Below are 12,732 nucleotides of genomic sequence, written 5' to 3' on the forward strand. Positions count from 1 at the left end.
GATGAATGAAGCCTGTTGGCCGCACGGGGCTCCACCCACCCACCCATCCATCCATCCATCCATCCATCCATCCATCCATCCATCCATCCATCCATCCATCCATCCATCCATCGATCGCTCTTCCTCCCTCCAGGCTTACACTGGGCGTTAAGCTCCTATCTCGGGATGAATGAAGCCTGTTGGCCGCACGGGGCTCCATCCACCCATCCACCCATCCACCCATCCACCCATCCACCCATCCACCCATCCACCCATCCATCCATCCATCCATCGCTCTTCCTCCCTCCAGGCTTACACTGGGCGTTAAGCTCCAATCTCCAGGCCTTCAGCTGCGCGTTCACACGGGCAGGCGGGGTCTGCGAGAGAGCGGCTAGTGTCCCTAGGGAGAGAGGGTGGGGCGGCACCGAAGGCCAGGCGGCCTGAACGGTGTGGCCCCGCCGCGCGGAGCCCATCCGAGCCGGCACCTTCGGACGCCCGGGCCCACGTGACCGCCCGCTTCCCCCTCCCAGTCGCGCGCACGGGCCGGGCATCTCGGCTACCGCGCGCGCTCGGCGGGTCCCAGCGCCCAAGCGGAGAAGCCGGGGAGAAGGCGAGCCAGCGGGGCGGCGGGCTGCAGGAGCCGCTGAGCACGGCGGCGGCGAGGGCAGCGGTCGCCTGAGCTGCGGGAGCCGGGACAGCGTGGATTCGCATCCACCGAGTGGGATGAAGCTGCCCTGTTCCGCTGCTCCGCTCGCCGCTAGCTGACTCCAGCTCGCCCGGGAAGCGAGACGCGGCGGGGCCGTGACCTTGGCCGAGGAGGTAAAGAGCAGAGCGAGGAGGGGAGGAGGCAGGGCCACCCAGCCCCCTAGGGCCCCTCGGCCCCGCCCCGCACCCACCGCTGCCAGCGCCGCGCGGCCGCCCTCGGGAGCCCAGCGCACGTCGCGGTCCCCGGTGCTGAAACTGCCGCGCGGCTCCAGCGGCCGCGGCGCGGGGCACGGGTTCGCCTGCCATTTGTGCTGCTGGCAGCGCGGAGCCGGGGAGCTGGGTGTGCTCGTTTTCTCCAGTTGGGCTGGTTGCTCCGAGGCTTCTCATCTAGGTTGTTTCCCACGAAGAGCGAGGGCATTGCTTTCTCGTGGGGTTGAACTCCCACCCGTTCTTGTTGCCGGAATCTATTCGGATGCCTTCTTGCCGAGCCTGGACAGCATTACATCCCGACTCCCGAAGCCCAGTGGGTAACAGGAGAGGAGCCGGTGGCTGGCAGCGCAGGCAGGTGGAAGGAGCAGGAGCTGCCCTGGCGTGTGGGGGAGACGCGGGAGAAGAAAGAGGAAACACCTGTACTGGGGAAGGGCGTCACTGACGCGCCCGCAGGTGGGGTAGGTAGGCAGACATCCGGACAAAGTATGTTGCACAGGGTGTCGCTTTTCCGCCCTTTCGGGAAAGCGTTAAGTGGACATGCTGGTATCGGGAGAGAAAACACTGTAGTGTGGAAAGGATAACCGTGGGGATTTTTATTTTTATTTTTATTTTATTTTTCAGGTGAGCACCAAATACTTTTTAAAATGAGTATCCAGAAAATCAATTCAATTTAAAGCCATAGCCAAATGACTACTCTAACTAAAAGGTGGTCATTTCTTACAATTCCCTCGGGGTACAGTAGATATAAATTCAGTTAAACACACACACACACACACACACACACACACACACACACACACACACACACACACACAAACACTCCAGACTGCCCCAGCATGTAAGCATACTCCGTGTGGGTGAGTGCTGTGAATGGGAAAGGGGAATCTGGAGAGTCAGCCCCCTTGAGCACTACCATCAGGATCTCACTGAGGTCTTCTAACCCTTTGCAGTGCTGACGATCATTCCTGTATCCCAGAGCGAACCGAGTGTGGGGGACATGGCCCAAGGGAATAATTATGCGCAGACCAGCAACGGAGTGGCTGATGAATCACCCAACATGCTGGTGTACAGGAAGGTAAGAATTTCTTCACTTTCTTAGAAAAAGGGGGAACTTGTGGCTTCTTGGAAATTCTTCCTTAGATATAAGGATAAGGTTGTATCAACTTTCTGGCCTCATGGACTTCAGAATCACCAGTGACCGCACATGAGGATGATCTGATATTCTCAAGTGTGTAGAGATACAGTGAAGTGAACGAGGTCAGTCAGCTCTGTCTGCACATTTTTGGCCCATTTTAGTGTTTAATCCGTGGTCAGCAATATCAGATAATATAAGCATCCTACATATTTTGTTTGTTACACACATGATTTTATAGCATCCTGAATAACTATTAGAAGCTATTTCTTATATACTCTCCCTAAGCATTTGGGTTATAATGATAATATAAATGTTCAACATGAAAAATGAAAATATAACACTTTGCAGTTCTGTGGTAAGAGTGAGTGTCTGAATGTGTGGGTGGTTTTACTCTTAACTAAACAGTTCTGGTTGTATTTTTTTTGTCTTAGCCTAAATTATTTTTTACTTTGTGTTATTTTTATAATTTTGATTTTGGGTATTTATGTGATAGTCCCATATGCCCAATACATAAATCTTTACATTCCAGAAAGTATTTTTTGTTATTGTTGTTGTTGTCACAAACCAATCTGACAACTTTGTGCATTTGGTAACATGCTATCAGCAAAAAACTTCTAGATATTGAGCCACTGTAATAAAGATGGATTCAAATATTGTGCCCATTTTAGAGCGGTTGCTTAGGTAACTTCACTCTGGTTGATAATCAATAATGTTACTAAAATTAAGGAAGCAGTCTTCTTTATTTAACTTTTGTACCAGTCGTTCTCTATTGCATTTTATGCTGGGATTCTTTTTTCTTGAGCACATTATCTGTAGTGCTTATCGAGCAGGAGTTCTTTAGTTGGCATTAGCGATGGTGAAAAGGAAATCATACCTTGAAACCAAGGAAATTGGTAAAGACTTTGATTAGCATGAGTTTATTGAGAAGTCAGGTTGGGTGTGCATTGATCATTTAGCTAGAAGATCAGGACTGGTTATAAATAAAGATGAAAAGCTATGTGCTCCCTTGATCTGTACTAAATCAAAACTTTCCTTCTCTGTGGGCCAGGATCAGTCAAAGATGATGATGAATATATGTTTGAGGGAGAATTGTTATTGCTTTAACATGAAGATCGTGAGCGTATTACCCCAATGCTAGCTGTTTTTTTCCCTCTACCCTTATGGACAGTACTATATTGTGTACCTATGCATCAGTTCTATATGTCTGGAAAACATAGAATGATAGGAAAGAAAAAATAATAGAGGTTAGTTGCTTATTTTAGCTTTAAAGAACCCCAACTAGATAAAGCAAGAAAATAATCCACTTGAGTTTAGATTATTACTATTGCATTTCTACATTGATTGAAATAACTGGATATTTGCCCATTCTATGTAGAGTTGATTCTGAGAAGAACTGTTTGGGGAAAAGTGTGTATTTTAAAATAATTTATAATATTTTTATTGTTTTATATGATTCTGAATTTTATAATATGCAAGACCTGAGAATTATGAATTCTATCTTATAGTTGTGTGCCATATGGAGAGGTGAACCTTTGGATGTAAAATTATAGTCAATAACTGGGTCAAATGCTACATTTTCTTAAGATTGAGACTGAAATGATCAGACAACTAAGCTATCTTGATTAGAGATAAATAATATGACAAATCACTCCATGTGTCTTATTCAGTCAAATTATCATGAAAATAAATGAAAAACAAGGCTAGGATTTTTAGGAATAGTTAGTGGATTATTTAGTGTATCTGAGCTTCCTGTTGCTAATTTTGAATTTACTGTATAAACTGTAGAACGAAATTGCTTTTCATGCTATTTGTAAATTAACAGACTGTGGTGACTTCAAGGAGAGAATACAATGCCTCATTTTTTTTAAGTGTTTTTATTTTGCTGGTTAAAGTTAGAACTGTTTGTGCTACTTATTTGACTGCCTTTTATTAGCTTTTTGTTTAGGGTTAGTGATATGTATAATTCACTTTTAGAAAACATTTCCCTGATAAACAGTGATTGGAAAAAATAACTTAGTTCAGTATAAATAAACTCCAGATCATTTAAATAAAGATCTTTGGTTATCATTTGCTAGTTACCAAATCAAATGGCCCATGTCAATGTGCACATACAATACAACATCACGGATCTCATGTGACCATTTTGCCTCTGTTTTTTGTATCTTATGTAGCCTTAACATTTAATATCTTCTCAGTGGAGGCCAGATTTTTATTTAGAGATGGTAATAGATCAAACAGATGTATTAGGACAGTTCAGTTAGTTGCTCCACTTGAATTTAAGAATGATCGCTATATTACAGATGCTTATTAATCATGAAGTGCATCAAAGGTTTAGAAAATAACTTCAGTTTCACAGTACATTGCTTAACAACAGTGAAAAGAATGGATAGAGAAATTGATGTTTTATTGATTCACTCCAATTTCCCACCTCTATTTCACTGTTGAAATTGTTCTTGCAAGTGGGTTCCGAACTAAACCACCCCTTCCTTCCAGTCACCTCTTACTGCCAGGATTCTGATGACTTACACACACTAAAGATCTGCATATGCTGTTTTCATTTATCCTCTTAGGCTGTGAATGACAATTCCTATGAGGGAGGGAAACAATAAGTAGTTACAATGGAACACAGAGAAAAGAACTGGGAGGTGGGAATTTCTTGTGTTTGTCTGATGCCTTTCTCTATTTTGACTATCATTTGGATTATAGGAATTCCTCCAAATAATTCTAGGGATTTTTCCCCCATGTAGAACTCTGTAGTGATGTTACAGAAAAAATTATACAATGGGTAGAGCTTTATGATCCTCTAGGAGAGTGATGCCACCATAGTGAGTGATACAGGCAGTGGTGAGGCTACCTGATGCTCAGGGTCAGTACCTGCAAGAGGTCTCAGATGTTTGTCAGTACCTTTTTGATTTGATATGAAGAATCTCTGTAGGTTTCATTTGATGTCAAAGGTACGTTTTAAAAATTCATATTGACAAAATGTTTGCCTTTCCAATTTTTTAATTATAATGCTGCTTTTTTATAAGCAGATGATTAAGTTAGAGTAGTTCTGCCATTTTGTGTGCTTGAGAACACCTTAGATAAAGCTCATAAAATATGAGGCTTGACCACTTTTATTCCTGGGACTTCCTAGATAGCCTTCAGGCAGGCCTTAAGAAAATGATATTAGAAGTAATTAACTTTCTTAGGAAGAGACCCACCGAGCTCTAACTTGTCTTGGATTCCCACTAGCACCACTAGCTTCCTGAAACATTTGCAGAAGTAACAGTTCAGAGCTAAGATTTGTTTTGGGTAATGGGCTCCAACACTACTCTCATGCTTGGTCTTCTTTGGGTAAAATCCTCATTCTTGAGGAAAGTACCCCTGTAGCCCATCTAGGCCCTGAAAGACACAAACCAAATATGGTGTCTGGCCAATGTGCTGCCCACTGGGCAGTATAGATCACATTTTGTCCAGAAGCTGACCTTCCTGCATTTGAAAAAACAGAATATAAAGCACCTCGAGGCCAATATTTTAAATTGGCTGGCATGCTGGCTTCTTACAAGAAAGAATGCTCAAAATGAATGATGACTTCCAATATTATTGCAGCAAACATTTATGCTCCAACTAACAAAAGCAAAAATGTTTTCCTCACTCACTGCGGTAGTGGAATGACCGTGTTTTTAGGAATAGCAAACCTGTGAATTTCACTATGTTCCCCCATATTCCTTCATTTCACTCCCCTCTCCTCTCTCTTCATCGCCTATCTAATTGTTCTCCTTCCATTTCCTTTTTATTTTGTCTTCCCAAACCAGACCCAAGAGTGAAGATAGGATTTTCCCTACAATGCTACTTAGTGTAGATGTAAAAGTGAACATGGTTCAAAAGTGAATTCTTTTGGAGAAGAGAGCAGATACTGGCATTGTAAAAATAGCTGTTATGCACAGTCACTCAGGTGCTATTAAACTTGGTATCCTAAGTGCCATGGGGTCCAGTATGTTGCTATATAGGAGGCAGAGGCAAAGGTTAGTCTTCAAGAGTTAAGACTGCTCTGTTCTTAAAAAGCAAGTTTGAGACCACTGGCCTTTTTTACTTGGTGGCCCAGTGAGAGTCCTCACCCTAGTAGGAAAACCACCTATGCTGATCAGCTTGGCCTAGACATGTGTTTGAAGTCTGTTCTGTGAAAATAGACACACCTGCAAGAAAGTTTTGGAAAAGACTGAGTGGTAGACATTAATAGACTCTTAGGGCTGTGTTAGCTGACATTTTGTACATGAATTCAGAGTATTTGCTTCTTCAGGACTAGCTAATCTGGTCAACCTTGTGGCTGTCAATAGTCTTGCCATTAAACACCATTCTAGACAATAATATTTGACATTTTGAACCTTAGTTATTTTTATCTGTCTGTGTTTATGATGTTAGTAGATTGAACAGTGCTTATAGGTGATAGCAAAAAATAGTCCTATTAGACAAGGAAGGGCTGTTTGCAAATAGATAATCTCAAAGGCCTGAACCCTTAGCTTTCAGATTTCTAAAATTATGCCTCGGATGGGAGACAGGCATCGGGAGAAGGAAAAATGTCTTCCCATTTCAGGAAAGGTTCCAAATGAAGTGACTTGTATAAATTAGATTATTTTAAAGCACCTTTCTGTGCCAGTGAGTACTGCAAATATCGAGGGGATCACTATGTAGACTCGAGTATATGATTGTCCAACCACTAAACTGTACACCTGAAACCAACATAAACTAAAATCTAAAATTTAAATGAAACTTTCTGGACTAAAGGATGTTGTCTACTATAAATAGAATTCAGTCTCTCTGGGTCAAGTGCAGTGACACAAATACTGACATGTTTTGAGATAGAGTCCAGCCATCATCTGTGATATTTCCACTGAGAAGCACACAGAGACATTTTGTAAGTAATAAGGTAACAATGAATTTGAGGGTAATAATTAACTTGGGTTCAGAGCAGAAAAGCTTCCATGGCTGAGCCTTTCCTTCACCCATTGCTGCTCATCAGCGCTGTTTGTGGGAAAGATGAGGATTTGTGGCCTGAATTTATTTCCTTCATTTCTCACCTCTGACCTTCCTGAATCTAATTGACCAGAGGAAAGTGCAGATGTACTAAAGAGAAGGCATCTAGGGATTTTACTGCCTGCTAAGAGCCTTTGTGGTTCTACAGAATGATGGAAATCAGGGTATTTTTAGGCAATGTGGGTGATAGAATGTGATCACTGTGGAGAATATGGAAATATTTTGGGTTTGGACAGCTTAGTGACTTAATAAATGTTAAGTGTCCTTGAAAACAGGATTTGGGAAAACAAGTGACACAGATAATTGGTCTTTGCTCCCCCCCCTTAATATCAGTGAAAAGCAGGCATTTAAATGTCAGGGTTACAGACTTCTACCTTACAAAATATCAATCTAATTATAAGGTAATTGTAAATGATTAAGTGGGTACCCAGATTCTTAGGGGAAAAAAATCCTGCTTCTCTCTGCCATTTGGCCAAGGCAGTATAAAAATTTAACTTATTATTTTAAAAATTCCCTTTGTCTTGTTTTCTTTTCCATTAACAAAGGGCTTAGGACATTAGAACCCTAATAGGCAATCATGATCTTGATTCTAGCTCTATTAAAAGTGCCACCTGATCTAGGCTGTACAGCAGTGTGGCTGAGGGGCCCATGTATATAAAGTAAGTTATTTTTTGCTACAATGTGTGGGAAAATGGCAGCTTTGTGATATTAGTTGGGTTCTTAAGAAAAAGTTCAGGAACCTTGTTAGTTTAGGTCTTTCCTGGTGAGTATAGCAGGAAAACAGAGTTCTTAAGGCATCAACGTGCTGAAGCAGAAGAGTGTGTGCACTATAGTTGGGTATATTGTTTTTGGTTTGTTTGGTTGTTTTATTTTAAGTTTTATTTCCCCCACATGAGAGGAGGGGAGACAGAGAGACTGACTCCCACATGTGCTCTGACCGGATCCACCTGGCAACCCTGGCTGGAACTGATGCTCTGCCCATCTTGGGCCATTCTCACAACCAAGCTATTTTTAGTGCCTGAGGTGGAGGCTCCATGAAGCCATCCTCAGCACTCGGGACTGATGTGCTTGAACCAATGGAGCCATGGCTGTGGGAGGAGAAGAGAAAGAGAAAGGAGAGAAGGGGGAGGAATGGAGAAGCAGATGGTCACTTCTTCTGTGTTCCCTGCCTGGAAATTGAACCCTGTACATCTATCTATACACTGGGCCAGTGTTCTACCAGAGTCAACTAGCCAGGTTCTGCCACTGTTTGGCTGTGTGGTTGTGGGTTAGCACCTAATTCCTTTCACGTCAGACACACTCATTACCTACAAAATGATGGAAAATAAAAAATATTTCATAGAGCTGTTGGATAATAAAATGAGCTAGCCTAGGCAAAGTTTCTTGTGTAGACCCTAACACATATTAAATCCTCAATAAATGCCCTACTAATAATTTTTATTAACATTATTATTAATATTAATAATGATCTAATTATTATTATTACATTCCTATTATTATTTACTTAAAAAGTTATTGAAAAGTTATTGAACACCTTGTATGTAGCATAGGCTCCACTACATTACAGATAATTAATAAAGAGAAAAAGGTGAACATCTATCTTTACCACCTTCAGTCCTGTCTTCCTGGGAGTTGAGAACAGAGTCTGTAGGAGGCTTTGGTAATATCCTTTTATAACACTTACATTGTCTTGTCTTGTATTATTTAGTCCTATATAACTAGCTTCTTCATTTTAATAAGCTCTTTGAAGTGTTTTCTTATATATCTTTGAAGTCTGCACAGGTCCTTGAATATTATATAAACTAAATTAAGCCTTTGGGTTCAAGAATTTCAGATGTAAAAAGAAACTGAGAATTTATCTATTTACTCACTTTGCACATTATGAAAATTAGGATCAGAGAAGCAGCACAATTTACCTAAGGACACACAGCTTGAATTTAGGTTTATTTATCTTTCTATGGCCTATCTCTCCCTGTCACTCTCTGTCTCTGTCTTTCTCTCTCACTCTCTTAAAATAAATGCAATAAGTCATTGTTTTGTAGTTGTGTGTCAGTAAGTAATCAACATCCTGGTTGCTTCTCATGACACCCATGGATTATCCTAATTATGTCTGATCACCCACTAGAAATAGATTATTACACTATTTTTTCCTTCAACTTTGGTTTAGCTTTTGGATTCCCAGGAATAAAATTGGGAAGTTAGTCTGACCTACTCTGGGAATAGTTCTGTTCTTGATTTGATCCTGGCTGGAAGTTTTAGACTCAAAGAAAAACTAGAATTTGATGCTTTGTGGCAGTGCTGTCCTACAGAGCTTTCTGTCATGATGGAAATATTCATACATGTGCTATCTATGCTGGTAGCCATTAACCACATGGTGCACTCAAATACTTAAAATGTGAATAGTGTTATTGTGGACCTGGATTTTAAATTATATTTAATTTCTATTGATTTAAATTTAAATTTACATAGTCCCATGTGGCCAGTGACTAATGTCTTTGAAAGCACAATGATTATAAAGACCTTTGGAAAAATAGCATCAAACCTAAGAGAAGAGATAAAAGAATGATCTATACTTAGCTTGACACTTGACACACAGTACTGGCAACAAAATAGGGCTCAACACATGGTTTTTAAAAAAGAATAAAACAGAAGTAAAAATTTTAAAGGAAAACAGTGGCTCCTGATAAGGAGATGGTTGATAAATGATGTCAACTGTCCACTCAGTTTATTTATTCATTTCATCCTATGGGAAATATCAGCAGTCCAGAAAAGGTAGCCTTCCTAAGATCGGATGATAGAGGCTGTCTCTCAGTAGGACCGAAGCCTGCAAAGACCATGAATAGGCCAGGATGGCTATGACCAGGGCTGGGGCCTCAGCTGATTTACTATTGTGAAAGCATTTCAGGTAATCTCTACCTTGTAGCATCTTAGAGATGCACCTGAGCTACCCCAATTCCCAACAGGACTGATGGAAAACCAGACGCTTCTGGATAAAGGAATTTGAAGTGATTGGAATCCTTGTTGAGAATTTAAGATTTGGACTATAAAGAAATCCGTTTTTTAAATCACTTCATTCTTTTTCTATTGTGCTAATTTTAATATGTACTTAATACAAATGAGCATGGCCCTGGCCGGTTGGCTCAGCGGTAGAGCCTCGGCCTGGCGTGCGGGGTACCCGGGTTCGATTCCTGGCCAGGGCACATAGGAGAAACGCCCATTTGCTTCTCCACCCCCCCCTCCTTCCTCTCTGTCTCTCTCTTCCCCTCCCGCAGCCAAGGCTCCATTGGAGCAAAGATGGCCCGGGCGCTAGGGATGGCTCCTTGGCCTCTGCCCCAGGTACTAGAGTGGCTCTGGTCGCTGCAGAGCAATGCCCCAGTGGGGCAGAGCGTCGCCCCTGGTGGGCGTGCCGGGTGGATCCGGGTCGGGCGCATGCGGGAGTCTGTCTGACTGTCTCTCCCCGTTTCCAGCTTCAGAAAAGTACAAAAAAAAAAAATACAAATGAGCATAATATATTTAGTAATACCTGACACTCTTTTATTCCTCTGTTTTATAATCACCATACAATAAGAGAAATATGGATTTCAATTGATGTTAAAGCACATTTCTATTTCTGATGGCTTTTAAAAATTTATATACTGGATGTATATTTTATAAAAAATACCTCTAACTCCATCATTTTTGTTGTTGTTGTTGTTACTCTTTAACTGAAAGATTGTAAGAAAAATTATATAGGTTGTTAGGAAAAAATAGTGCTTAAGAAAAATCCAGAAAAAATTTTTATTCAATTAAAATTTTTCTCTCTTAGTAGTTACTTTTAAAAAAGAGCTCTATGAGTCAGCAAAGGATTTCCAAATTTTCTTTGAAATAACCATAATAGCCTGCCTTATCAAACATTTCAGCTTGTTAGCTAAAATAAGCTACATAATATCCTTAAAGACCAAGCAGAGAAAAGAAAAATCTCATCTTCATGATTGATTTAGAACCAAAACTTATTCTTTCAAAGGAGTCAGTCATTTAACCTACTTAAATGTCTCTTTTAAGATCTTCGTTCTTAGAAAGGTCTTCCTCTTTCATTCCTGGAATGCTATTTCCTATGCTTCACAATAATGGACAATTGTTTGCTGAGTATTAATTGTGGTAAGTTAGCTAAACTTAAATTACCTCTTTTGTTTATGATGCCTAAAAACATTCCTACAGCCTTTTAAATGGAATTTTCTTTGACAAAAATTTAAATTAATGGGAAGGTGGACAGGCAGTCATTAATGCAGAAATCTTATGGTACAGAAGCTATTTGTAAACTTTGACAACAAACAGGGAGGATGAAATCTAGTATGACGATTTTCCATTCAACAAACGGTGGCAAAATTTGTATTTTAAAATTGGTATAATGTTATGAATTACCAAACATTTAATGGGAATATTCCTGTTTTTCTAAGTATCATCCAGAAAACCAACAGCACTTAATATGTTTAGCAGTCATGGTAAAAATCTTCAATTTGTTCAACAATTAACAAATTCTTAGTTTCTACTTTTCATTTCTATTTTGGAATAAAGTCTATGACCATGAGCAATGCATTTTTCTTTGCAATCTCCTAAAATTATCATTACAAGTGCACTGTACATATTATAGGGGAAAAAAAGGTAGCTTGAGATAGAATTTTCTGTTAATGCATTTACTTTAGTAGGCTAGTCCCAGAGATAGTGTAGGGCCTTGTAAGGAGCCCCCAAACTTTTCAGCTCTTCCTTAGATCCAGGTCACTATTAGACACTAATGGTGACAAAGATATACTTTCTGATACATAATATTTTCTGAGGTTCACAAATGATTCTTGACTTGCTTGAAAAATCTCTCTCAAGTTTTTGTTTTCTTGTTCAAGTTGAAATATTCTTTCCTGGTGTTTTTTTTTTTTTTTTCCTGTATTTTTCTGAAGCCGGAAACAGGGAGAGACAGACAGACTCCCGCATGCGCCGGACCGGGATCCACCTGGCACACCCACCAGGGGGCGATGCTCTGCCCCTCCGGGGCGTCACTCTGCCGCAACCAGAGCCACTCTAGCACCTGGGGCAGAGGCCGAGGAGCCATCCCCAGCGCCCAGGCCATCTTTTGCTCCAGTGGAGCCTCGGCTGTGGGAGGGGAAGAGAGAGACAGAGAGGAAGGAGAGGGGGAGGGGTGGAGAAGCAGATGGGCGCTTCTTCTGTGTGCCCTGGCCAGGAATTGAACCCGAGACTTCTGCACGTCAGGCCGACGCTCTACCACTGAGCCAACCGGCCAGGGCTTCTTTCCTGTTTTTTACAACCCCATTATTCATCCATCTCATTACTGCTACCATTTCAGTTATCTGGTCAACCTGTGCTTGTAATTCATTTTGATTTGCTTCCAAGTAACTCCTCTCCAGTCAATGTTGAGGTACTTACAGGATGTGTCAAGATGCATTAAGGAAGAATCCTTCAAAGTTATTATGATGTATTGGGTTGGGGAATAAGTTTGTAGCGTTTTTATATTTTCTTTTATTTTACAACGATTTGTTTGCTGTTTGGCATAGGGTAAGTATTCATTCGATAAAACTCTTTCTGCTCTACAAAACTATGTTAATTGTATTTTTGAGTTATATAATTTTTTATTAGTTTTGAGGTTTAGAAATGGAATACCCAGGAGGCAAAAATCAACATTTTCGACACCTGCTCTT

The 12,732-nt window shown here is 41.0% G+C and overlaps 1 protein-coding gene across 6 annotated transcripts in view; it reads left to right on the forward strand.

Annotated features, from left to right (window-relative positions):
- The first annotated feature begins 464 nt into the window (after positions 1 to 464).
- RGS7 (regulator of G protein signaling 7) overlaps positions 465 to 12,732 on the forward strand; it is a 422,952-nt gene continuing 410,684 nt past the window's right edge. For all 6 annotated transcript variants that reach the window (XM_066383468.1, XM_066383487.1, XM_066383510.1 and 3 more), the window contains exons 1-2: positions 465 to 798; positions 1,845 to 1,969. In XM_066383468.1, the coding sequence (XP_066239565.1) occupies positions 1,892 to 1,969 (78 nt within the window). In that variant the 5' untranslated portion in view covers positions 465 to 798; positions 1,845 to 1,891. The remainder of the gene's footprint in view (positions 799 to 1,844; positions 1,970 to 12,732) is intronic.

Source organism: Saccopteryx leptura, chromosome 1 (genome assembly GCF_036850995.1).
Source record: "Saccopteryx leptura isolate mSacLep1 chromosome 1, mSacLep1_pri_phased_curated, whole genome shotgun sequence".
In the NCBI taxonomy this organism is placed as follows: Eukaryota; Metazoa; Chordata; class Mammalia; order Chiroptera; family Emballonuridae; genus Saccopteryx; species Saccopteryx leptura.